This window comes from Bombus fervidus, chromosome 11 (assembly GCF_041682495.2).
Source record: "Bombus fervidus isolate BK054 chromosome 11, iyBomFerv1, whole genome shotgun sequence".
Classification (NCBI taxonomy): domain Eukaryota; kingdom Metazoa; phylum Arthropoda; class Insecta; order Hymenoptera; family Apidae; genus Bombus; species Bombus fervidus.
This window is the reverse complement of record NC_091527.1, coordinates 9,478,699-9,506,598: the sequence shown is the minus strand read 5'-3', so window position 1 is coordinate 9,506,598 and position 27,900 is coordinate 9,478,699. Positions and strand designations below refer to the sequence as shown.

Genomic DNA, 27,900 nt, shown 5'->3' with positions numbered 1-27,900 from the left:
TTTTCTCTGTTCGTAGATTTAGCAGATAAATCTGTGGATGTTGACGCCCATCCCTGTTAGAAACATGTATTTTTCTCGGAAGCAAGTTGCTCCATTACGGCAGAATAGTCAATATATCAAATTTTTCGATCACATCTACAATTTCGAAATGGATTTGTTACGAAATAGAGTAGAAGTTCTAGTTTGCTATCTTCGAGACTTCGAGTTGAACGAACTCGAATCGAATCGAGCGAAATGCATGTAAGATAGGAGAAATACGATTCAGATTATACCACAACATTTATCACGCGAACGTTTCTCCGGATTCGTTCTCCTCGTAGCTACGTCGAGGGGTAAGTAGAAGCAGTTTCGCGCAATATATCGTGTCTTTTGTCGAGGTGTCATGCGAGAGACGTGGCGCCCTCAAACAACAGAAAGTAGAACGTGTGGCTTTAGGCATGGTAGAAACCCTTTCTTAGCTGTATTCAAGATACCTGGCGCGGAGAACAATGTCGTTCGAATCCCCTTTCACAAACGATTCTCTTTTACAAGATTCCTACTGTTGGAAGAGGGATGGCTTTAGTTGTTTAGCTTAACTAAGCCAAAACTTTTATCATATTTGCTCAAACGACCGATTAAACGATTTTACTCTGTCGAAGGATTATTTTGTTACAAATACAGAGTTTCTAATTTATCAAATAATTAAACAGGCTTGCCAGAAGTAATTTAACTTCAATAGTACACCTTGAGGCATTAATTTGAAAATCAGTAAACACCATATTGTCAAAATTGATTCAACCTTCATATCAATCCATAAACTCTGTCTCTTTAGTCGGACAGACGCTCAAACATGCTTGTGTGTACTTGCCGCCGTGTCCTCAGAGCGGCTTTTGAGCAGCCTGTTTCACAATAATTAATTAGTTCGACCTTTACTCGCCAGCCAGTGCTGTTAGATTGGAACGCAACACGGTCTGTTCAACACGACTGTCCTCTAATCCCCGGAATTTGTTGTTTAATCCAACGTGTCCGCGGTGCATTCTCCATCTTCGTTGACGATTTTCATCGTAACCTTCCATATTCCTCTGTTACGTGCCAACTGACTTTGACACGCTATTTCAGGCTTTTGGGCGTTCTACGTTTTACACGCAGAGTAAATTGCTTAATGTTCGAGACGAGTCACGAGACTTTATCACTGTCACTTAAAGCAGAAATCTACGTTCCGAAGTGAAACAGAGGTATCTTGCACGCAAAGAGTAAAAAATAAAACGATGGATTACAATGACCGATATTGCTCGCTCGTGTCATCAGATTCCGTGGGTCACGACGAGACACCTTTCTTAAGGAATCGTCAGGTGTCGTAGAACAAACAAAGCTCTGGTTTATTCTACCGACGCGGAATTTCAATGACTGTTTGACGAACGGTTTCTCGAGGTGTTTTACAACTTTTTTAAAGTATAGAGCAGACAGTGCCTCGGGGCGCTGGTCTCGTACGCGATTAATAGCGTACGGCTCGGGAGGAAAGAAAGAGGAGGCGGCGGCGAAAGAAGAAGAGCGAGAAGGAGGAGGTGAACTAACAAGAAAGCTCTCCGCTATGTCCGTATAAATGAGGCACGTTTTAACAGATTTTTCGCTTTCAGATCGTAGATGGCATTGTGTATCCAGCGGTATCGCGCGCGTGTGTTCACGCCCGAATGTATTATGCATACACGTCTTTCCAGCGACGTATGACGCGGCGCCGCGTCGTATTACGGAGACGTAGTTCAGACGTTTTGCCAGCCATGGCAGCGTGCCAGACCTCACAGCCCCACAGTCTCCATTCCACTGTCTATGTGTTTATCAACAGAGAATTATGCTAACGTCGAGCGTCGACTATGCGAACCCATGGTCCCGCCTTTTGCCGACGCGTCGCGTTTCAAGCGTTCCCAGCGTATCCGTGGAAAGATTATTTTCAGATGCCGAGTTCTTTTCAATCGAGCTCCTTCCCTCCGTTCAGTTCCTCGTTTCTTTGTAGCGCAGACTACTTGGAGAACGTGTAACGCGATTGTGAGCTTGCAAATTTTTCAGAGGATTTTGTTGCGCGTAGAGAATGTTGTTTTAATTTATCGCTGAACTTTTTCTCAGGGGTTAACGAGTGGAATTTTTAACGTAGTCGTGTCTGTTAGTAGATGTGGTTTGAAAAATAAGACAAGACAATTGAGAACTATGCTTGGGCTGTATAACTTCCTTTCTCAAGTATTTAAATGAATATAAAAGCTCGAAATATGATGTATGTGAGCGCATATAACAGAGAGAGTCACTCGAGTTACTTTTTTGTCTAAGAACTTTACAATGTTGCGAACAAAACTCCTTCCACTCGATACCTCCGAAAGAAAGAAAGAGAGTTATTTTTCAAAGTTGCCAGTACGGAGTGACTTATTCTTCGATAAATCTTCATTCGCGGAGGGAATTCGTGGCAGCTCTCGCGAGGCATTGAAATCTCGAAGGAAACCGTTTTGTAAAGCTCATGGGTCGCGCCACTTTCCTTACAAATACGATATATCCGGTGTTCGTTTATTTAGTCGTGCGCTGGATTATTTCGGGAAACTACGATGTTGCGAGGTTGGCGAGCATTCTGCTTGGCGTGTTCTGTTCCAGCATTCTCTTTGTCCGTTCCGTGACTCCAAGTTCTTCGAAAACTCATCATCAATGAATTTTCAAAAGCGCAGCTCTTCGCGCGCCACCATCGTAAACGTAAGCGCTTTTGTTCAGAACGCGCTGGATCTGGGTCGTTTGTTTCTTTCGACGAGATCGTCGCGAGAAATTTCACGGAATTTTGTCTCCTTGTCGATGGAAAGATTCGAATGACGGATAACGTCAACCTTCGGTTATTTAAAGAAACACACAACTGTACATCGCGACGCTATTCGAAGTTCCGTTTTAAAAGGCTTCCGAAATTCTGATGTTCAAAGAATTTTCTGTACGTCTAGATAGCGGAGAACGATTTGAGTTTCAATTTTCATTCGACGAATTTTTGTCAACTATTTTTTAGTTTTTTCGGATGCTGAAAAGCTCATCCTCGATTGCGAGTCGAACATGCTTATCGCTTTTACAGGGTAAATCGGCAATCTTGAGAATCTGCGAGAGCGGCGCACTTGACATAAATCTCTTTCCTTTTCTCTATCTTTCTTCTCATCTCTTATTTCTCTCTCGCTCATTGTCACCCTCTATAGCTTTCTCTCATTCCTCGTATGTCCGTTCCTTTCGTCCATGCGCTCTATTTTTGCCCAACTTTTATTTTCTCATATTTGCACACTTCATAATCATTGTTCGATGCGCAATACAGCGCACAATAGACGAAATTATATAACAGAAAAATTGTGAGAACTCTTAGCTTCGAGTTCTATTCTAAGCTTGGAGACCCGATCTCTCTCGTACGATCGTTATTGGTATTACTTGGAACACTTTTCTATAAATTCTGTTATTCGATTGCACAAAATATTGTCTTTCGTATAATCTAATAAAAATAATATTCCCGAGACATCGTCATAAATTTTCCAAGTATAAGAACGATTTACTCCTGAAAACGATAGATCGCTCTATAAAACGATCACGTTCTCGTAAATTTGCCAACAGCTGCTGGTTATGCTTTCTCCGCTTGCTCGTGTATCGGTATCTTTCCGTGGATATATTTTTAAGTTTATCCTGGACGTGATAGACGCGGCTGGAACGGAACAAAAGCAGCCGCTGCCACGACAGTTGGCGTAATTCAGATATTAATACACGACCGTCTGCCTGGACACAGGCTGGGCTGTTTCTCCTCGAGAATTTGTGACGTATCCCCGGGAATAAATGTCAATTGACACGCCGAGCTCTCGGTGGAACGATCTTTCCCACAGCTATCTGCTTCGTGCAACGTCCAACCGCTCTTACGTCGTCGCTCGCTCCAAAGATTCATGAATGAAACAGCCTCTCGGTTCGCTTCGAATTTACAAACGAAATTGCCTGGAATCGTTTAATTTAATGTAGCTAATTTGCGTCAATAATGACACCGAGTGGATCATTGTTGTTTCTGACTCTTAACCGAGTAGGAATTATTTATCGCGATTGAAATTGATGTGGAGATAAACAAAGGAATAGCTAATTATAATTAGAAGTTACCAAATTCGGTTTGCATGGATACGATGATCGAGCAAATATAAATTAATGTGTTAAGTACTTAGTTGCGACGACACAGTAAATTAGCACGGTAAACTTTTACGATATATTTAATTATAAATAGAAGTAGGTTTTCCTCTGTAAATATTTTCTTCGAATTTAATTTCAAGTTTGATAATTTACGAAAATATCATCGAATTCTCGTCACGGAATTCTCGCGGTGAAATATCCCACGTTTCAGACGTAACACAGTTGCAACGAAGATAAAACGACGCACAACTGTGCACACACTCATTTGTACGGCGTTGCATTCATACTTGAGATATTTTCAAAGACCTGCAGGTCGAAGAGGATCGCAAACTTCAGACACGCGGTGTCCATTGATCCCTGACTTTTCAATTAATCGTTCTGCTCTTAACCACCCACGCAATCGCGGAAGGCGGCACGCTTTGATGCCACATTTCCACCATCGATTTATTTCCAACGGGCGAACGAACATGAGAAACGCGAATGGTCTTCGTGGAAAATGTGCATATTTGCAACACACGTCTTCGCGTTTCCAATCTGTTTAACATTGCTAGGCATGTTCAACCGTGCGTTAAACAACTGTGTGAAGATAATCTGCACGGATTATTTAGTCGGATTGGATTTTCAGTGCTTCATAAATTCGTTGCTCTTGCTTTGAAATATTGTCTCGAAGTTCATTAATTTCTACCTTGATGATTTCTGTTCATTAGTGGCATTTTAATAAAATAAATACGACAAGTGAAAAAGGAGACACTTTCGATTCAACGTTATACGATCGTCGTCTCAAACATAAATAAAAAATTAATTAGAAATTAATCAAATCGCAGCGAACGTTTAACCAATCACGGTCTCAAAGAAATCAGAAGATCCAAAAAATTTATTAAGATGGCAGTTAAGTTACTCTTGTTAAGCGAAAACTACGTTTATGAGACATTTATCTTCGTCGTGCTGTTCTACAATCGTCACAATGACAAGCATGGTTTCCGCGAAGGTTGCCCCCGACTGGATCGCGAACATCGACGTTTGATGAAGATTTAAGCGTTCAGGGTTTATTATTTAGCGAGAAAATTTCTCGGGCTTGCGTAAGACAATTGGAACAGGACGATACGCGGTCGAGACGTGGATAGGCACGCGCATAAGCAACACCCAAGCGCTAACAATTATTTTATTATTGGCCCAATTACGCCGTTATTGTTTTCACACACACGCGGCGTATCACTTAAAGCGGTTTGCAGCGGCTTCTGCAATCATCCGGGTGATTCAACCGGCTGGATTTTTGCGTTTCTTCGTCCGGTCGCCCATTGTCGCGTGCAACGCGTTCGTTACATGTGTCGTCGCGAGAAAAAATTTCCACTGACGATTAGTTGTCGTACTCTTTTGAAGGATAGAGGGAGCTGTTTCGGAACATTCGTTTACTCCGTTTGAGAAATTTCGGAGAGAGAGAGCCATTTTATTCATTCTTCGTGTTTTCCTATCGGAGTTTTCATCTTCTCAAAGTCTTAAACCAAACTCGATCGATAAGAAGTTTCGGATAAATTGGCTCCTTCGTTTCGTTTCCTGAACTGTTTAGGAGATAACGAGAAACGTGGATCGTTTAACTTCGAAAGTAGCCGAGAATTCGACAAAGCAAATTTCATGATCCTTGCGGTAAAACGGATCCCTGGAAATTGAGTTACGTTTAAAGCTTTTTATCCTCGTGTTTGAAGCTTTCCCTATAATCCGTCGCTTTATCGAGATATTCTGGCATTATACGTAAAGCAAACTTGAAAATTCTGATGGCGGTGGCAGTAAGTTCCGTGTGCCTACGATATTGCTTTCGTGTCCAAAAGCAATTTCGACTTTAGCCCCGGGAGGGTTCCCAGTTCCTTTTCCGGTGCACCAGACGAGAAACAGGACGCCAACGGTTGTCTCTCATTTTCCTGAGTAATATTATGCGCGAAAATAAGCTTCCCATCTCGCGACGTCTTGACCGTATCCAAGATGGACGGCATACTGCATAGAGATGTATCTTTTTAATAAAAATTCAATTTACACGCAGCGACGAAGAGACAGGTACAAAATCAAAGTACCGATATCGACGATTAAATGAGTTTGATTAAACGAGCGAGGAAGAAGCTACACGGGCCTCATCTTCGTAAGTGCACGTCAAGATTCGAGGAAAGAAAAAAGGAAACGTTGGCGACCCATTTTCTCTGTTTTAAATATCTGCTGGAGTTTGTCGGAAAACGTGCACACGTTTACGCCACGATTTCAATATTCATCAAAATCCGTGCAAGTTTCGTACGCTTTGCCGATGTTACACATTCCCTTGTACATCCCTTGATTCGCTACCCCTTTATTCTCCGGCGAGATCTTGTCTCCCCCGTGACACCTGAATCTCAGAGAACCGAGACACAATTCGATTACCGGCTTTCAGCAGCGTGTGTCGCGTCGCGTCGCCCTGATTCCGAAAGTTATCAACCTATTTTTCGCGATACAGGGGAACAGCAGCTTCTGACACCAATGACGAGGAATTTCTAGTCGCATTTCTTTGTACGATGTCGTGCACAAGGAGGATGCGATATGACGTATCGTATCTGATATCGCTGTGAGAAATTCTTTCAAAGAGAATGGATGAAAATGTCTTTTTGCATTAGGACTTGAACTTCTTTTCTACGGTTTACCTTCTATTTGAATGCAGCACCGTTATTTCTTACTTAATCTGACGACGAGTAAAAGTAGGTTAATTCGAGTCTACGTCCACTGAAAATTGAAACCGAATCACCAAAATGTCGTTGCTCGTTTCACCAAATCCTTCGGGATTTCTGACCCCTAAGAATTCAATCGAAACTCCCCCTAGCGTACGACGTTCCATTAATAAATTGCTATAATACGATAAGCCAGTGTAATACGTTGCTACATCGTGTAGCATTTTAACGTGCACCAATAATAATCGACCAGGCGAGGACAGTACGAAATGGGAAAAGTTGTAGGTTCCGAAGATCGAGATAACGCACGCGGGTGCAGTGTCACGTTCAGTGTCACTTTATCTTGCCGAGGAGGAAACGATGTCTGGGCTGATCTCCGTGGGCACCGAGTTCCGATGTCACGTTCCGGGGCTCGCTATCGCGAGCTGTTGATGAGCGTCAACACCGATCAGCAAACGAGCCTGTAATTTCGAGAATCAACGGGTGTCGCGTCGAATGTCGTTCGTCTTTTTATTTTCTATCGTATCGCCTACTCGTGTTATATCTTATCGAAACTATCGTCGTGATTGCACTCGCAAACATCGAAATAGGTGTCCATCCTTGGTCCATTTGTTCGCTAGCTTCTTCTTCTTCTTCTTCTTCTATTATAGTTCGTGTCTGCGTATATGACACACCTTGTAATCTTCGAGATCGAGTGTGACTTCTTGATGATCAAATGTAGGATACGTGACACTTCGTTTTCCTCTTTTCTTCCTTTACTTCCGTGACATGCTACGCTCGAGCAATATATCTTTTGACTCGCTACGTCTCCTTTCAAAATTTCTTTATATCGTTGGACTGCCTGTCGCGTGTCACAGATTTTCGTGATACACAGAAGTGTTTTTAAATTGATTCGAGTCCCCCACAGGCGGGGCATTAACGTTATTGCTTTTATCCGCTAATATCGCGGAGAGCTTTCGTTCGAGACAATGTCCCTCGCTCGATAGCCCCGCTAAACAAATATTTTTCTCGCATCTAGATTTTCTTATGGAAAACCGCGTAGAGGAAGTTACGTTTTTAATTAAAAAATTAACCAGCGTATAAATAGACGAAACATTAGTACGATGATTTAAATCAAAGGACACATATCGAAATATACAAAACGTTTTAAAAGTAAATCTTCTAGATCGGAAGTCTCTTGACCGTACGATATTTCATAGAACACCAGTTGTGCCGGAGAAGCGTCTGTTTGGGTAGCGGTATCAAAAAATTGATAACGACGAGCTCTCATCTTACGTCAAGAATTATTCAGTCGCCTGTACGCGCCGTGTAAATCTTCGTGACACCATCTTCACCATCTCCGATGCACGCGCCGAACGCCAACGCCACCAATTTCTCGTTTGACTTTAATACGAACGGAAAGTATTCCGTGAACTACCTCGGATGAAATTCGCCGTGCTGCAAAATATTTTCGACCGGCATGTTTTTCAGTGTGCTTGAAATTCCAAGAGTTTCGTATATGCGAGTATAATTGGGAAAATATAATTTCTCGCGTGGAAATTTTGTTAGGCCAACTTTCAACCTGAGGATGGAAAAAGATCGATCTAACGTTGCGTGAGTGAAACGACGAACTACGTAGTGGATTAAACGTTCATAGAAAATTCACAGAAACTTTTTGAGTAATAAATACTGAAATGTAAGGAACGTGTGTCCTTCTGTTACGCTTCTAATACGCGTTTATATTTGTCGAGCAAAGAAGAAGAAGCTCGGAGGATTCTGGATGGTTTCAAGCGTATCAGAAGGAATCTGTACGCGTAATCGGGCGAAAATCATGTGAAAATCTTTGGCTGGTACGTGCCGGTTTAAAGGCTATCAGAGCTACGAGTGTCTGCACACGTTACGCGTTGCATAATATATTTTCAGGAGGGTCGTTTAAGATGGGTCGGGGGTGTACACGTCTCCGTTCTCCCTTCTGCACCCGCTCTGCCTCTCTGCCGGCAGGGTTTCATCGACCAATCGGTGTTGGGGTGGAGCTTAAACCGCACCACGGCGTCAGCAGCTCTTCTCTTTCGCGAAGGCCTTCCTCTGTTTCACCTACATTTACGCCTCTTGTGTCTCTACCCCTTTTACCTGGTCTATATACGGTTCAGAGGCTTTCCCAAGGCCCCTCGTCGATGCCAGTGCCGCTGCCGATCAAAATCAGCGATACGTGACTTCGATCGTCGACACCTTTTGGCTAATTTTTTTTTTTTTTCTTTCTTTCCCCCCTCGTCATTACGTACGGTCCACTTCTCACTACGCGTGTCTATACTCGAATAATTAAATTGACGTTGAACTGACGGAAGGTGAATTTTGATTTCAGATCCGTCACTGAATGGAGCCCAATTGGAGCATCAACATCTCGTCCCTAAGTCTGCCAGCGAATGTAAGTCGATTAAAACTCCTTGTTGTTGGTTACTTAATTGATAAACTAACATTTATTTCGTAAAAGATAGAGATTACCTCGAGTCTCGGAATCACAGTACGAATCAAAACGATAGTTATCTGGTAAAATTTTCTAAATAGGATTAACGTTCGTATTTACTTTGTTCGGAAAATCGTAAAAAGAACAAACAAACGTTCATTCCGATTGCTGTAAAAGGTACTGTCTGCGTGTTCATTCGTCCCTTATTCGTTTCAAACTTATCTCAGCCTCTTCTTCTCACCCTGGAACTCGTATCTTCCCGCACAAAGGGGAAACTAGGTAGACGTATATACGTAGTCAACATCTGATCTATACCCCGCTGGAGGATTTCCACGTGACTTTTCCATTCTACGGCGGCTGGATAGGCTCCGTGGAAGAGGCTTCGCCAACTTTCTCGTTTTCTCCCTTTTCTTTCGCGCCTCATTGTCGGGAAGAGTTAAAAAGAAACTCCTCCGGATGCATGAAGAGCAACGAGAGGCCGATCGATGAGAGAACAGAGGGATTCGTTATCATGCTATCCACCCTTCATGGTCGTAGCCTCCGAGGGACCATCTTTCCTCGACTTATCCATTTATTCGATCTTCTGTGTGTGACGTCTAGGTCAACAATGATTTCTAGCGATTGCACTTTCATGCACCTTGGTCGTCTATCGAACGTCGATATCGAAAAATATCTTTCATGATATTTCTGTGCTGCTGGAATTATTATTATCTTAACAAAGCCTTGCCCTACCTTGGGCATCAAGACGATGCACTAGCCCGAGAACGTATTTGTAAAAACAGAGAAATTAGCATTTATCTTCGAGCACGTATTTTTCAATAGCACGTATCCCTCTAATAAATATAGGAGAGCCGCTACATTTTGTCAACTCTCATTGATATTATAATTATCTCGTAAAAGGTCGCTTTCCACTGTTCTAAGCGCGTTGCTGACAAGCTGCCCCGTCAGCTACCTCCAGCGTCACACGCAGTCCCAGCGTATCAAATTTAAACGAGATCCTTTCTCGAACATTCTTTTTCCGAAACATTTTTCTCCGCATTCGACAGGGGACAGAAAAGAAAGAAAAAGATTACCGAACCAGGGATACAACGTTTCGCGTATTGTAGCTGTTATTTACAGTGACACTTTTTCGTGACTGTAACAAAAGAAGGAAGTGGAACGGGGTTAAGAACGAAAAGGAACCGCGCGGGTTTCGGGTTACAGGAACCGCTTCTGACCCGAATCGCCGATTGTTGCTCGGTCGCGAGCGATAAATTCGTGAGTTATATGGGGCACCGGCCGAGTTCACCAGGAGGTGTTTGTAGGAGTGCGAGGACCGGCTACAGGGAATGTCTCCTCGACCCAATTCCCAGCGGTCGCAGATTATACGCACCCAATGCGGCGTTACGTATCCGCCACCCGTGTACCGTGTCCAGTGACTAAATCGCGAGCTTTCGATTCCCTCGCTTACCCCTCGATGACCAACTGCTACTCATCACGAAAATCCTCCCTTTGACACGCTCTTTGACGAAGTTCTTTCGAGCATGCTGGTTAGGCCAAGTTACAAAGCGATCAGCCTGGATTTGGAACGCGTTTGCCAAGTTTTCTGGGAGATCTCGAGCGCAATGGACACAGACAGTTTTAATTCATCAGATGTTTATATGCCAACGATTACAAGGATTAAAAAGACTGATTTTTATTTCATACACAGCTTAGCAATATAGTTTGTTGTTAAGATCAAAGCTAAAATTTACTTCGACGGAAATCTCTGGAGATTTTTAATGTTCGAGGAAAAGGCTACCTCTGGAGAAATAAAAATAAAATAGGAGAAAATATGTGGAAAGGTATAATATAAAAGATATGGAAATATAAATATACGCGGAGTATGCAACTTTAAGGACGATTAGCGTCGTCGATTAAACTTTTCACTTTCTCTCCGATTGTTGCACCGTCAATTGATCGATCGAGTATTTTTACCTGGCTCTCCTCGGAGCCATGAATTTTGTTTTCCTGAAAGTTTCGCCGGAGAGTTTCGAGCTTGCAACTCGTTACAGCTAAAGTACACCATAAATATCCATTGCCGGGGCAACTTTGATAATCCTGCTAACAAAGTTGCCAGCAATTAATCCTCAAATATCTGTCCAGTCACTTGCATCGTGTTCATCTCGAATCAATCTGCATTAAATTCAACGGAGACCAGAGGCAAAGATATTTCTCTCTAATTTGTCATTTGAGCGAAGTTTGTCTAACAAATACGTTCGGCGAACAATCTATCCTACCCACGTATCGTCCAATTACGTTGTATCGTGTCGCGAGTAATGAATTTGCGGGCTCGATATCGATGCTTTTGTTCGTCGCGTCGGATACCTTCGGTTTTCCTTGTTTGTTTCAAAGCCGCGCCGTTCAACGCGTAATTTATATAATTACGGGAATACTAATTCCCCCTATTACCGGTGGTAACGCCATTAAAATAGAAAGCAGGATGAATTATCGATTACCTAGGCAGTGGGGGTACGTCTAGATTAGTTCTCGGATAACAGTGAAAACGTGACCGCGATAACGTCACCGTACCGTGTACACAGATTCGATAATTCGCTGTAAATTATTTGTTCGTTAATTTCCTTTTCTCGATTATCTAATAATTAGCGTAGTTCTCTTTGTCAAATGTCGTCGATTAATGTCCATCGTGGCAGAAGAAGCGAGGCGAAGAGAGGAAATAGAAAGGAACAAGTTCTATTCTGGCATTGTGTTTCTCGTGGTTTAATTACTCGTTAATTGGATAAACGTGGCAGCTAGAGAAACACCTTAATCCCATGATATTTCATAATCGCGTGAAACAACCGTTTACTCCTCGTGGAACGTGCGAAATAGGTAGAACGGGGGAAAGAGACGCTTTTGTACGTTGAACGTTTAAGCGAGCCATTCTCGAAATTTTTAGCAGGAAATGGGCATTACGTTGAAGCTTCCGGACTGCTTTTGATCCGAGCTTTAAAAGCCATTTCAGATAAGTGGCGAGATAGCTCTCGATCCGCCATAACTTTCAATTTTTTTTAACTTAAAAGACCTTCGTTTTCATACTCGCAGGGTAACTGGTACCTAATTTCGTCTGTAAGATTCAACGCGTTCTCTATCGAAGACTAATTAACGATTTCACACGTGATTAGTGTCAGACCTCTTGGCGACGCTGTATTCACCGTATTTTTATCGCTCTTATTAGCAGAATTAGTCACTCGCAATAAATAATCACGTCAAACTCTCGTCGTACAACGTACAAGGAAAACAATTTTTTTTTTTTTTTTTATTTGGAAGATACAATCAATTCTCATTGAGAATTGTAAATAAATTATTCTGGCGTGATACTATAACTTGAATAATAAGTGTTTACTGTATGTTTGATTCTAGTTGAATCTACTGTTTAAATCTAGAAGGGTACAAGGAAAATGGCAGTGAAAATGTATCTTCTTCGAATCCTAGCAGAATCACTGCGACGCGTAATTTTCCATTTCTTCAGCCGAGTTCTACGTATTCATCATTGGTTATAAAGCTGCAATAATTTATATACGACGCCGGCTAGCTCATAGAATTTTAATAATGCCGCGTTCATAAATCGGGTCGAAGGACGCCGATAAATATAGCAACGCGTTAAAAAATTGACGTCTATCGTTCGATCGGGTCGAGAGAATAATTAATCGATGTTCCGGTATCAGAGCTGGTGAGACACGGGCCAAGACGCGAATCGCGCGACGTTGGTAGTCCCAATTGCCGGTTCGAATGTGCTGTTCGAAATTTGATTAGGTTAATTGAATAACGGGCTTATTTCGGTGGCCGAGCGACCAGTTGGACGAAGCCATCGTTTCGCTTCAGAATTAAACAGCCGGGACACGAATCTACGGCCCAGCGTACGCGATATAAACGACTTAGTTGAACGAGGAATGCGGAATGCATCGGTGCTATCCTATTGATTACTTTGGTTTCACTCGTCGCCGAGAACGCCTGTCGATTGTACCGAACCGGACGCTCTTGGAATCTCAATGATTTTTCATTCGACTTTCTGCTGGAATTCTCCAACAATGTCTCGAAAACAGTGAGATATATTTATCGTTTTAATAACATTCAAATACAATAATCGGATAAGATTCTGACAAAGTGTTTATACAAGAGTGAAATATATCTGCCTTTTCGATAACGTTTATAGAAAAGGAAATTTGATAATGAGATAAGATGCCTGTAAATAGAACGCCTCCGAAACAGTGAAATATTCATATTTTCGATAACGTTGATAGTAAGAGCTCGAGAATAAGACTGACGATTGGACAAGATTCTTGAATAATGGATAAAATGTCAACGACGAATAACAAAGAGGCGGTCTTAAATAGCAAGGTAGCGAAAAAGAAAAAAAACAGCCTGCAACGTACATCTTTATGTCGTTAAAAAGAAATGCGTTTTATGGCGTATAAAAAGGAATCGCGCAGACAGAGGTTTATCGACTGGGATTTGCCAGTTAATCTTCACTCTGGCATTTTTACGGTTCTATGATTTGATAGCTTTATGACAGGCGATTTTTACGGGACAATGATTCGCCGGTCCAAGGTTCCCGTGGTTCGATAACTGTGCGATCGGGAAGTTGCTAAAGGCCAGTGGTCTTGTTTGATTCGCTGTTATTTCGATAAACTAATACTTCCACGCGCTGCCATAATTCAATTGTTGTCGAACTCCGTTGCCCCGCTTAACCGTGGCGTAATTAGATTCCACCTGGCCTCACTCCCCTCTTATTTATACAGATAGTTTCGGAGAACGATAGTTTCCAAGTGTTTGATCTCGTTCGCGTTCTCAGCTTCCGCTACGGTAAATTAACGAACGTACAGATATATACACGTGTACGTGTATAAACGATAGAATCGCGTGAGATTTCGATTGGTGATTAGATTTCCGTATGTGATTCGCGATCCAATGACGCGAACGATCGGTAGATCAAGCGATATCGGGTCGGGCTATTATCGATTCGTGGCAAGTCCCAAGGCCACTTTCCACAATCGTTTAGCATTACGCGATCATGTGGGCGCATGGCCTCTGCTCCGAGCGTCTAATCGCCTACTTAGATACGAGATGTACGTCTCGTGTTTACGGATACTCGTTTACGCGAATAATAATAACAATAATCGTGCTGCAAGCAGTATTTTACATACGACGACGTGGATAAGATCGAATGACTGTAATTAAGTAACTTTGCAGCAGAGAACTTGCTTTTTTTTTTTTTTTTAAAGCAGGAAATTGTATCTTTTCTGCTATTCTTTCTTTATCTATCGAATCCTCTCGATCTCTTGTAACGTGCACTGTGTTTAATAACTCGGTGTCACGTAATTTCTCGTTGCGTCTCTATCGTCGTGTTATATTCATGGAAACGAAACAATCGGAAAAATACGTCGTTAAATAAATGATAGAAGTCGATGTCTCGATCTTTCATCGATGCACAAGCTGAAAGACGAAATACGCGATGTTCTGTTCAGAGAAAACTCGGGTCGTATCAAAGTAGAGTAAACAAGAATCTTACGCGCTTCGGGAGTTGCCTGAAAATCATGAAAGTCTTCTTACACTCTTATTGCCAACGTTCTCTGATAATACGCCGGAACAGAATCTCCTCTTTGTACTTACACACAACGTACTCGATTCGAGGACATTTAATATGTTCCTATCTCGAGTAACATTTCATCTATCCATTATTTCGCTGAAAACTGGAAGAGAAGAAGGAAACAGAAGGGCAAAGGAGGAAAATACGAGTAGGTTCTCGTGTGGTTGGTACGGCAGCATTTATCTTCCGTATTTAGGAATTTCGATCGATTCTCATTTATGAAAAAGGAGCACTCGATCCGGATGAAATTCCATCGTCGATATCGATTTTATTTTCCTCCAATTTTTATATCGTAATAAATTTCGCGATTCTCAATTCTCCTCTGCTTTTCTTTACTTTTGTTATCGCATTTGTATTCCGTTGCCGAATACGTAATAAGCATAAAAACATTGAATGTTCACTGGTGAAAAAGAGTCGAATGCCGAAGTTGAGAAAATCGTCGATTAACGCGCAGAGAAGTTCCTTGAAAAGGTAATTCGCTTCGTCGTTGAAACTAATTTTAGTAACTTGACGATAAATTCCCACTCGAGGAGTCGTTTATCTTTTGAAACTGCATTTTTTCTTCCGTGAAATTGGGAAAGTTCCCCTTGTGTCTAATTCTTGAATAATACGCGGCGAATTTAGCTTCTTTGTAATATGCGCGTGTCTTACATTTTGTATCTTACGCTTTGTTCGTCTCTCTTCTTTACCGCTTCTTCGCTCTGAAGGAAGAATTTTAAGAGTCAACGAGATGAAACATTCATTAGGAAATATCTAGAGAAGTAAAATGTTGCATGTTCTCGACGGTGTTCGAAGTAAAATACGTGCGTAAAATATTTAACGAGGTATAAACATTTACGTGCGTGCAACGACGCCTGTAAAACTATACTTAAAGCAAAAATCGTAATGGAACATTCCATTACCAGGCAGAATTTATCGAATGAGAATTTTTAAATATAAAAACAGACTTTGAGAGTTTCCTAGTCCCAGAAATAGCAATCTATCAAATATTCGCGCCTTAATAAAATATATATATCCTTCCTAAATTATTAGTTTTCCTCCGTTGTATCCGAGTTTCGATATTTAGTCGCACCGTCTCTTCGTGATAGATCAATTTTTCGATTTAATTTTGGAAATTTCGAAATTTCCCTAGTCGGTTCCACTAATTTCCACGATAATCGACGCGCATTGTGTTATCGAATTTTCATCAAGAAACCACCGCGAAGGCCGACGAGATTAAAGTCGTTACTAGTCCGTTAATAGAGACATGGCAGGTTCATCTGGTCGAGATCTTCGCACGAAGACGTGCGGCCTTGAACCAAGCTTTTCTACCTTCACCCTCAATGCGCCGACCCTGATAACCTTATTTATAAACTCGGGCCACTATCTCGTTGCCTACAGACTTTAGTCTTCAATTTCGTCCTTCTGCGAAACTAGAAGGTCAATTCGACACCAATCTCGAAGATTCTACAACCTTTATTTTCTCACGCTTTCAAAGAAACTTCGTTATTTCGCGATTCACGATAACACAATCGACAATATCTCAGTCGTTCGAACGAAATTCAAAATGGAAATTCACCCTTTCAACGTGCATTTCCGGACATACTCGCAGGAAACGTCGCAAGAGAGAAAGAGGAATTTTCTTAAGAAGCAAATGGCAAAAGATCACGCTTGGAATCTTCTTGAAGAATTGCGCGCAAGTTTCGTAACAATTTTCTACGTATTCGAGGTACGTCGCTTCGTCCAGCATTCCGCTAATTACGCTTCTCCGTCCATCGAGCGTGCGATTTAGCGTCTTCTGAAAAGAACGGACTTTGGCCGTAAATCTTCGTCGTGGTAACACGTAATGAAGGGTGCCGCTGCTGTATCCCCGATTTTCTGTTCCCAATTCCGGCCAGCATTGGTTTTCCGAATCGCGTAGAAAATTCGCTGGATAGAGAGCGGAATTCGTCCGATCGTTTCGTTACTGGAAATCGGAAGAGTTTCAACCTCCAAAATAACGATGGCGAAGTTCATTGGCTGCGACCTTATTCCAGCCATATTCTCCTGAACGCAGACCTCGATCGTTAACTGGGGCATGGCACGCAATTTCTATCCTAGACCTTCGTGCCCGACGTTTTCCTATCGAGCGATCTTTCGCCTCGATAATTACCTGTATAACCGGTGATCTTGAGACGATATAATATATTCGTCGCTAATACGACGAAAGCCAAAACATTACGCTTCCTGCAGAACAGTTTCCGCCGGAATCGCTTTGTGTTTTCTGTTACGATCCGTTACGCTTCTCTGTCTCGTTACGATCGCAGGTGTACAGTATCGATCCAGTCGAGGGTTGTATCGTAGCCCAGTGCCGAAGTCGAGTATATCGTAGGCGAGCGTGAATTTTTCCCTGATTGCTTCGACTTTTGCGGGAAACGTCGATTTCCATATGGACTCCGGTATTTACAAGCTTTGTTTCGTATTATCTGCCACAGTGAATCGGTTTGCGCGTCTGAAATATCGATTCCAGCGCACTCTGCACGAAATATACGAGACACATCTTTATACCACGTAACGCTGCGTGCCACAATTTCGATAGTACAATATCGAGCCGCGTTTGCCACGTACATCTCGCGTTATCTGTGAATGTTACATTCACGCGTATGCTGTGTTTCCGAGCTGTTCAATTTTTTCCGCGACTATTGTTCTTTCCGAATCGATCGAGGTAAATTTCCACCCTGTTTCAAGACACGAGTATCATCGACCCTTGGTCGAATTTACAACTACACGGCATATAGTTCGATCAATTAAAGGCACGTCTGTAAACAGATTAAGGAGGAGAAGGTACCGTATTCGCGACAGGTCGAGGGTGTGGCAGAACCACCCTGACCGACAACGTCTTGACGTGACATCGCGCTGAGGCCCTGAACTGAATCGAGGTTCATTGTCTGTGACCTTACCTCGCCTGCTGTGCAGCCTTATTCATAAATGCAGGGTTCTCGATTGTTAACTGGCGCCAGGCATGCGATCTATCGCTCGTGCACCCTTCTCACCCTTCGAACTGTCGACAGGGGCTGCACGGATACGACAACAGTTACACAAGTGCTCGATAGTGTAGAGCAGAGCAGCTTGTGTTTCTTGGAGAAACTGCCGACCCGACCTTCCTACCATGCAGTCTCTCGATCAATCGAATCGACCGATTCTTGGAATATTTCGCGGGATTTCGAGATGCATAGCTTGGAAGATTTGTGGTTTCGTTTTCGGCGCAATGTGAGTGGGAAAAAATTGGCCAATTTCGAAATCTTTTCAAATGAAACGTAAAATTCGTCCTTGCGTATTATCAGTTCTCTACGTATTGTTAGGAATTTACTTTTTATCATCCGAAAACAACGAGCCAAGTATTATCTTTGGTCGTGATACCACAGAAAATATTTTAAGCGCAATTTGTATACGTTGCAAAGTAGAGAATATCTTCGTCCCAACTTTATTGCGATATCTTAACGCGTATCTTAATTGAGTTTTAAGATCAGTTCGAAAATGTATACACGTGAATAGAATAAGAGAAAGAGATTAAAGCGAAAAGAAAATTTATTCGTCAGACGTTATCGTCGAATCTCGTCGTTGTTATCTATAAACCTGTGATTAGAGGATTTTAATTCGATGTTCGACGTCACGAAACGACTTTAGTCGCGCGGGTTCGAGTCGTAAAAATGGTCTCCACGATTCCCTGTCCTTCTTTCATCCTCCCTCGGTCTCGTGACTCTTCTCACGCGCCAGTCTTCGTAGATAGAAAATGGAATTGATGTTGCACGATGAGTAGCGAGATACAGGAAACGTGCAAAAAGAGAGAGAAAGAGTGTGTGCGTGCGTGCGTGCGGCACCACGAGTAAACTGTAACGGAGCTGGTAACACGGAGGGAGCGTAATTGTCCTAATTAAATTCACGACACCGGCGCTTTCGCAGAGAAGTTTTAATGAAACGTTAGCGGAACTGTGCGGCTCCGAGGAAACGGCGAAACCAGCCGTCATCCACGTTTCCATCGTTCTATCGCGTCCACGATATCTTTTTCCAATTTCATCCAATCTCTTTTCTGTAATTTACCGCTGTAGATTACCGTAGATTATTCGAAACAGATAAGATATCCTCTTGTCACGATTCAAACGATATGCAAATCGTTACGAATATTAGTATCGATTTGTAAAACGTAAATAGCGTTAACGGAAGATGCGAAGGATCAGCGAAAGTAAATGCTAAAAGGTTTCTTCTGTACTAACAGAACAAACAGCGGCTGAGGGCTGACTAATGAAAAATCGATTGGTTTTTTCTTTTTTTATTATTTAATTTGTACTTTACAATTTGTCCAGTTGAACATTTGGTAAATTTTTCTAACTTAATTGCAAAATAACATGTGGATGGCTATCCGCAGCGAGATACCATCTTCGAGTTTGACTATTTTATTTCTTTAGTGAGGTCAGTGGGGTGTTTTCTTTTTAGTCTTCTTTCTATGAGATGTGTTGCCGTTCTTTCCCTGTATTTTTCTGCGTACCTGCCGATTTCTTCTTTGACCGTTGGTATCTTTAAGTCTTTGCAAGTTGGTTGGTTACCTACACTTTCGAAATCAAACAGAAATGGACCATCCTTCTGGTCCTTTTGGTTCGCAAACATTCAAAATGTCCTGTTCTCCCGCGATGAATTTTATAAGCAGGAAAGTCTAATCTTTAAGAAACTTTGTATTTATTTATTTTAAGAAACAGCAGTCAACGTCTCTATATTAAAATTTCCAGCTTAGTCTTTTCTTATTTCTTAGCCGACTTACCTTACGATCTAAAATACCAATCCCTACATTTTACACGACCTAAAGTCTCGCAGTTCCATGAATGATCTTTTACACAAGTCACCTTGTGTATTGCACGTTTTGAACGGGGAAATGTTGGCTGCAGCAGCTGGAGAACGCCGTCACAGTCGATCCAAGGGACAAAAAGGTGTCGAGCGTGCTTTCATTAGAAGGAGCAGCGGTCGTAAATTTAATTGGACCGAATTTAGTTCTTTAATTCTTAGCGGCGCGTGCGGCGAAAAGGCGAGCCCCCATTGTGTCGCGGCCTCCTCTCCGTAAACCTTAATAACGAGAATAATAGACCCACCTAACACACCTGGTGCTCGCGAAAAAACGGTCTTCCGATTTCGTTGCCAGTCATCTTTATACGAAGCTACGATAATACGTAAGATATTCTGTTGCAGTGGATCTCACTTCAAGCGAAAGTCCGCATCTTTTCTAACGTTTAGTCTTCTTAGTCCTCGAAGTCATTGAGTGTTGTTTAGCACTAAACCAATTTGAAGGGCCTCTCAGCCCCATAGCCTTTTCTAGGAACATGTCTTGCACAAATAATGCAGCCGGCTACAGAGAGTAGCTAGTTTTCGTAATTGTATAAATACCCATAGCCAGCGTATGGATCTGCGCTAGCATACACATTGTACTTATACTTAACACTAGAACTACCGATAGTTAATACAAAGCTATTTCTACCAAAACCAATCGAAATGACTGGTCTTTAAAAAATACGTAATAATAGAATATTTTTATATTTATTGATTTATTACTTTCTTACAGAAGGAATTCCATGTTATGTAGAGCGCATTTTTGGTATTGTTAATCCATCTGGGACCATAATCCCTAAACGAGGGTTGACACATTTATAAAATTGTAGAAGCAGTCATTTTGAATGGTGTGGAATTTTTAGTGTTAGCATCTAGCGATCTAGCGATCGATCCGGAATTTTCCTGATAACTGATATTATTATATGCAGTAAAAATTTTAAAAACGTGCGGGAGGTTGTACAAAACGAGGAGCTGGTTAATTGGGGTTCGATAAATACATTGCAGGACTCTTTTACACATTGAGTTATTTTGACTGGTATTGGTATAAGTAGTCTTGGTACAAAATTATTTTGAGTTTGAATACATAAAAAACAAAATAAAATTCATTATATTATTCTTTTAGTTATCGTTGCGATAGTCATTACATCATTGTAAAGCCAGTTAATTTAATTTGGTGTGGTAATTCTAGTGTTAAATTTATTTAAATGTATTTCTATTATACATTCTTCCACGCATTTCCTCTCTCTCTCTCTCTCTCTCTCTCTCTCTCTCTCTCTCTCTGTTACGAGATAAAACCTTAACATATTCCATATACAATATTGTCATATTTTTGGGATAACAACTATTCATTTATCTTAGTGTTAAGATCCGTGTTACCACCTACGCGAGAAGGAGACATCTGCAAGCGTCAGTTACTTGGGACGAGGTCTAAAGTTGCTGATGGTTTTGATCTACGATCAACGGTACCTGGGATGGTCGACTCGTCTTAGAATTACCATGTTCTTTGGGGTTTCCCACGACTATCTCGCTTCGATCGTTGAGTGGTTAGCGTAAACTTAGTTGCCATTATACAGGCTTGTACGTGATTTAACGTGTCTCGTTGCCTTTTAACTCTATTGAATCTTCTTGCTATTACACCTTGCTATAGCATTTTGCTATTGCATCGATCATTCTATCGAGAACGCGTTACTTCGCAGCAACGGAGATTAACCGACAAGGCAAGATCGTTTGTCATCTTTAATGCTCGTCTTCCGTGGTTACCGTGGATGTAGCATTGCAGGAGATAAATCTTGCTGCTTGCCATTTTTCATTATTCTCGGACTCGAGGAGGAAATTTGGTAAAAAACAGTTGCTTGTTATTCATCTAACGGTAATTCAGAATTTCGAGAAGACTTGGTATCGTTTTGCCTGCTCTCAAGAAGTAATTTCCAAGCATGATCCTAATATTTCATTATCAAAGATACAAGCTGTCAAAACCGATGTTTCACGCGGATAATTTATCATTCTTGTTTAGAGTTGCTCGTCTCGAACACCTACGCTGGTCTCGTTGAATACGAAGCTGACAGCGACTCGAGTAAACGAAACTTGAACATCATCTTACAGATGATTTTTTGCTACCTTATATTTCACAATATTTCACGAATATCGAGATTAAAGTGAAAACCGGAGCAGCTCGGAGTAGCTCGAGTTTGACAACATTCTTTTGTCCATTGATCCTTCCGTAGAGAGGATTTCTTCGTGATAATGGCTTATCAAACTTGTCTGTCGTAGTTTTTGCGCCAACTCGTGGAAACTTTTTGCCTCGCGTTAGGGTAGACTTTAGAAGTCGCTCGAGATAGAAATTGTCGGTGGCTATACGTTCCCGGAGATATTACAATATTATTCATTCGCGAGATTAGAGTGCTTTACACGGAAGAAAGAATGGAAAGTCGGCGATCGCGCGAAACGTCTGCTATGTTTATGTAACGTTTGTTAACGTTTCCTAAGGCTCGGTCGAATTACTTTCTAAGGACCGCGAATTTGTCCGACAGTGATGTTCGACAAATATGTAGAGGTTTATGTGTAGAGGATGGTTGGTCGGTGAGGTTTAATGGACGAGATTGCTCGTTGTTGAAACCGTCGAATATATTTAAAATGATAAATTAGTATACAGGTAACGTTCGCAAAGACGCTCGTACTAACCGATTCGCTAAGACAGTATATAAGTCGTAAAATAGGATCGCTATGACTCGTTAATTAGATCGCTGATAATTCGTTGATAACTGGTTGATAACTGAACGACAACTGACTGTAACTCATTTACTTGCGATCGCGTCCGATTATTTATACTGGTCGGGGGAGAGTCGGAAAATTCAAATTCGTCATTGTTCAACGGTTGCACGTAGCGGCAACATTGTTTTGCTCGAAGTTTATTTATTCTCACATTACGTGTATCCTAACGATCTTGATACTCCGAGGCAAAACAACAACATGCTTTGAATTGTCCTCTAACTCATGCGCCGCTACAAATATTTCAACGCAAACATTGGTCATAATCTGCATTGGAATAACTGGTCGAACGATTGGCAAAATTCTCGATACACAGGGAACAATCGAAGGAAATACAAGACAGACTGGATTTGAAATCGGAAGATAAGGTAAACGAGAAGCTTTTGAGAATAAAAGGGCGAAATGGAGCATGTAGTGGTCCGGTTTCGAGGCTGTATTTCAGAACTGGAGTCCGTAAGAGGATTCTACGATAAAGGGATTCGCCGTCTGGCCGCGGGGAAATAAAAATAAATAGTTTCGTTTAACGACGAGTCGATCGGCTTTCGACCGTCTGCTCTCGCCTTTTCTCTAGCTTGTCTCGCTTTTTGTCCGGATATCGAAACGCTCGTAACAATAAAAGAGAGAAAAGGGGTAAACCAGCCGTTTGTCGCTGCAACGTCGTTGAATTATCGCCGATGATAAATCGTGGGTATATTTTTCAAACTCGTTACAGTCGAATGTTAAATTTCCGCGAGTGGTCGAGGTATTGTGTGTGGTTAAGTTAAAAGCATAAAATTCGCCATGTAACCCGTTCGACCTGATCGATCATCTGGAGTTCGCGTTGAAACCAGTGCCGCCCTATCTGTTCTCGATTACACGATCGACCCTCGTTGAGCCTTCGTTGTACCGCGATGTCGATTCCAAACATCGTGAACTGCCTATGGCGCCTAATACGTAGCAAACTGAACCGTATAGCTATAGAAGGAAAGAAAAATGGTTATTCGTTGAGAAAATCACTGGAGCTTGCAGGACAAACTTGTAGAAAGATCGTTGGAACCAAACCTAGATATTTATTCGATCAGATAATACGTAGTTATTTGTAGTAACCGAGACACAGCCACTCATTCTGCGAACTTTACCGCTATATAAACTTTCTGCTTCGTGTTAAACGACGTCAAGGAGTTAATCGAAAATACATCTTAGACTCTGAAATTTTCAACGACCCATACTAACTTATATTCCGCTAAGTTCTTCAACTTTTCTTGTCCAAGCTTTGCTAGCACGACTCTCTCGTACCATTCGTTCTCTCCAATGAGCGGCTATCTACACATAAAGAGGATCATAAAAAAGGACCGTACGCTTATCCTTATTACCGTAACCGATCCAAGAACTCTTTAGTACTACCTGTTAAACTCTAAACGAGTTTAACCAATCTCCGATCCAGTCTTGTCGCAAGATCCAACGAAACCGATTTATCGAACGCGAGCCTACGATAAACGTCGGTTTAAGTCTAAAACAGAGGATTTCATTCTAAACGCGTGCGATTCGCTTCATCCATTGGACTCGGACAGAAGCACGTGTCGCGAACGAAAACACGTCCTAAAGACATCCTTCGTTGCGATCAACGATGAAAGCCATACACGTTGTTCGATCGTTCAATTACGAGCGAAAGAAATCATAGCGTCGTCCGTTTGCCCGCCACGTATACGATCGAGCTGAATCTTGTTTGTCGAGAGAACTGCTATGCCATTACGATGTATTTCCAATGACTACTGCACACCGATCGCATCGAATCACGAATTTTCTCCGAACAAACAACATTCTTCGTTTCGTTTCTTTGCCTCGACTTCCGTGGCCAGCATCTTCCCTTTTGAACGGAGATCTTTTTTTCAGAAAAATTGATTTCCTAGGAAAATAGCTGTGGAAGATCGAGAAGCTACCGACTCTGCGATTCGTTCACTTAAGGGATGCAAATATCAGAACTTGTTGAAAGTTTTGGCTGGAAATTTGAAGATCCAGCAATGGATGCGTCGAGGGATGGGAATGTTATAAACGAGAACGAGAAATGAAACGAGTTTCTACGTAAGTTTTCCGTTTAAACTACACGCGAATGTATAAATTGTGAAATCGAATTTAAATCGAAAGCCTCCTCGTCCTCCGCGTGGTTTGCAGTACCAGTGATCGATTCTTCGTCGATCTATTCTTTATTCGCGATAATTCGTCGATGAAAGTGACCAATTAGACTTTGCCGATTCCGACTCGAAGGTATCGTCTTTTTTTCCCATTTACGTTAATTACTCAGTCGAGGCTTGATCCGATATCGCTCGACCCGATATTACGATCGCCTCGTGCCAAGGCAATAAATCGCGGCCGCGTTTCGGTTCGCGTTTATCGAAGGGAACAGGGAATTTGACTTTTTTTTTAGCTCAAAATGCATGAGATTTTCCCCTATTGGCCATGTTCCATTCACGTTGGACGTTTCGAGGATTAGATTCTCGAAGAGGAGAAAAATCCGCATCGTTTAATCGCACGGAGCAAACGTTGGAAAAATGGAAGCGAGGTGTCAGCGAGTTGAAAATCAAAATAGTGAAAATCAAATTATTTTGAGAGCTTGGATTCCATCTCTTGAACGTATCGTTCCTTTAATCTCGCAACCAATAAAGTTGAATTACAACGCGGAAGAATACAACGAATCGTTTTAAATAGCAAACATAGAGCACATTTTCATGAAAAATAACGGCAGTTCTTTGCACTTTTCGTTGGATTTTTCATTTTAAAATCTCATAGAGACCCAATGATCGTTCTCGGCGTAACTCGCGGTGGCTATCCTGCGAGAAGCTTGGTATCATTTGTGACTCTAGAAACAAACTAGAGACAAAATTCGTACGTTGCTAAAGCACAAAGAGCGTACAAAGAGCGAGATGCACTGGAAATCACGCGGACCAGCAAGGGCGCGGGTAATGTGTTTACTATTCGAAGTAGTCGTTGTATCCTCTGGGTATAGCGAGAACATTCGCGTTGTTCGAACGTTGCGGATGCTTGAAATCGTGCATGAGCCTCTATCCTTTGTTCGAAACGCTCCAACTAGTCGCGAAATGTTTGTACACGTGAAACTCGACGGTTCTTCGAACAAGCAGTTTTCCGATTTAGCGGATATTTCGTTACAGCGACGATGGTGAACGCTTCTTTCACGCGTTCCACGTTCTCGATCGAAGTGGTCATTTTTTAACTCGATTCGACAACGCGAGTCGGATGAGATTCTGTCGTTTGCTATTTTGCGTCATGGTCGTGTACAACGAATGATACGCGAAACGCTTAATACCAATGCATCTGCTCGTGCTGGAAATACCAAACCACTGTAACAAAGACCAGTGATTTAGAAAACACCTTGAACGATATCCCAAAATCCATATTTCAGCCATTTATCGTCGTTTACCTTCGTCGAGGCCAATTTTCCCGAATCGATATTAACAAGCGTCTAAAACGAACGATCCGCGTCCGTAGGGCGCATCTTCGGTCGAACGCGTACCTATGAATCACGAAAGCGGAGAATCAGTGAGCGGAATCCGGTGAAACTTTAATCGTTTCGCAACCGCCCTATGACGGGTCTCTCATCAAACTTTCATCGACGTTCATCCCTATCAGGCCGCGCAGTTGCCATTTAAATAAAAAGTAGGACGTAACTATAGTCGTGGATAGACCGCACGTTCTCGGAATTATTGATAGAAATCGTACTCTTCGCTCTCGACCAATTAGAACGATTGGAAATTTCGAAAGTGCGGCGTCGAAACGTATCGACGTCGTCCCGAAGAGAAAGACGTGCACGATGAGGAGAAAAGTCACGCGATATCCGGCTTAGGTACCACCAAACGAAAATTGGTGGAAATTTTATTAGCAACGAAGAGTGGAAACGGACGAAACGTAACAAACTCGTTTGACAAAGAACGCGACAGGAAGAAATAGCCGCGAAAAGAAAATCTGCTGGAAATAGGCGGAACGTAAACGAAGCTATCTAAAGTAAAACGTCGAAGACACGTAGAAAACAGACTCGAACCGAGACGACGTAGAAGTAATAAGCACACCGGTGGCAATAACGATAAGCAGCATGAAGCAAGTTCGCCGTGACAAAATGAGAAACTACAGCGTGGTTGGTGAAGAAGTAGAAGCATAGAAAGGTAACGAAGCCCGTGGTGGTGGAGAAAATCGTAGAAGAAAAGCGGCGCGTTGGAAGGAAAGCGGCGCCGCGCCGGTGTAAACTCTCGACGGGAGTATAAACCGGGAGCGCGCGAAGCTCGGACGAAGATAGCCAAACGTTCGTTTAACGGGGTCGATAGAGACGGTGAAAACCAGTTCGAATGTCGAAGGAAGAAAGGGTAGAGACCGCGAAACCCGAAGAGAGACGGAGCGAATGGCGCACGGTAAAGCCATAGGGAGGGAACGAGAAAGAAAAGGATAGAGGGAGAGAGGGAGTTCCTAACGTGGCGTTAGCGAGTGAAGCAGTGGGGTGGCCAGAGTGGGTGACGGGTTAGGTCGGGTGGGTGGCAGAGGTAGCTACCCAGTGGGTAGTAGTAGGTGCGCACCCTACGCGGATACCAGGTGAGTGGGGCAGAGAGAGCAACCAACCCCCGGGACAAAACGCGAAAAACCACTTGTGCGTCTCCATCCTGACGATCGGTGGCGTCCTACGATATCGCTCCACTCCTCCCGTCTATCTATCGTCCTTCGGTCGTTTGGTTGCTCGTGGTTCGGTCAGTCGATTGGAGGTTGTCGTTTCGACGTCCACCACTGTCACTCGGGTCTAACGTTCAAAGGCGATCCTTCGCCCGCGTCCATTTGGAATTCGATCGCGAACCACGGTAGTGCGACTATCCCGAGAGTTTGGTTCGTCCGCACGAGCAGTATCCGTCCTCTGAATTCGGATCGAGCAGTGGGAAGATCGGCAAACGAAATCGTGGAACTCGATTCACGGCGTCTCGAAGGGAGAAACTGTCGATATACGGGAGAGAGGAGACCCAGGCAGCGTGCGATGCGAGGAGCAGCCTTCATCGATCCAGCTTGAACCGGGGGTGAGCTGACACTGGCCGGGATCCTGAACCGCCGATCCAGCCACGTGATCCATCGGGGATCGAGAGCAGCAACCTCGTGTGCGCGTTCGGTCTTTCGAATCTCCTTTCTTTCTACTCGTTTTCTGCCAGTTGGCTTGAGAGAGGCGGGCAGTGGTGTTGCGCGTCAAGGGGAAGCTGGCTTCTTCGGGATGATCTCAGGTGATTCTTTTTCTCTCCTCGTTGCTTTCCGAGGAAACATCTCTCCTCGTCTTTTTTATGGCAAGTTGGAGATGTTATACGTTACGGATCGATGAGTTCGAGGAGCGTTGAAGACGAGACCCGATGAAAATTTCACGAGCTTCCTCGTTCAGGATTTACTTCATCTTTTCGACGTGC

At 42.6% G+C, this 27,900-nt stretch overlaps 1 protein-coding gene across 5 annotated transcripts in view; it reads left to right on the top strand.

Moving 5' to 3' along the window:
* The window catches only part of Kcc (solute carrier family 12 member kcc), a 100,549-nt gene that overhangs the window by 3,735 nt on the left and 68,914 nt on the right, over nt 1-27,900 (top strand). For 4 of the 5 annotated variants that reach the window (XM_072012493.1, XM_072012496.1, XM_072012494.1 and 1 more), the window contains exon 2: nt 9,169-9,231. In XM_072012493.1, the coding sequence (XP_071868594.1) occupies nt 9,169-9,231 (63 nt within the window). Of the gene's footprint in view, nt 1-9,168; nt 9,232-25,683; nt 27,526-27,900 lie in introns of those variants that run through there. The other variant, XM_072012500.1, reaches the window with a different exon arrangement.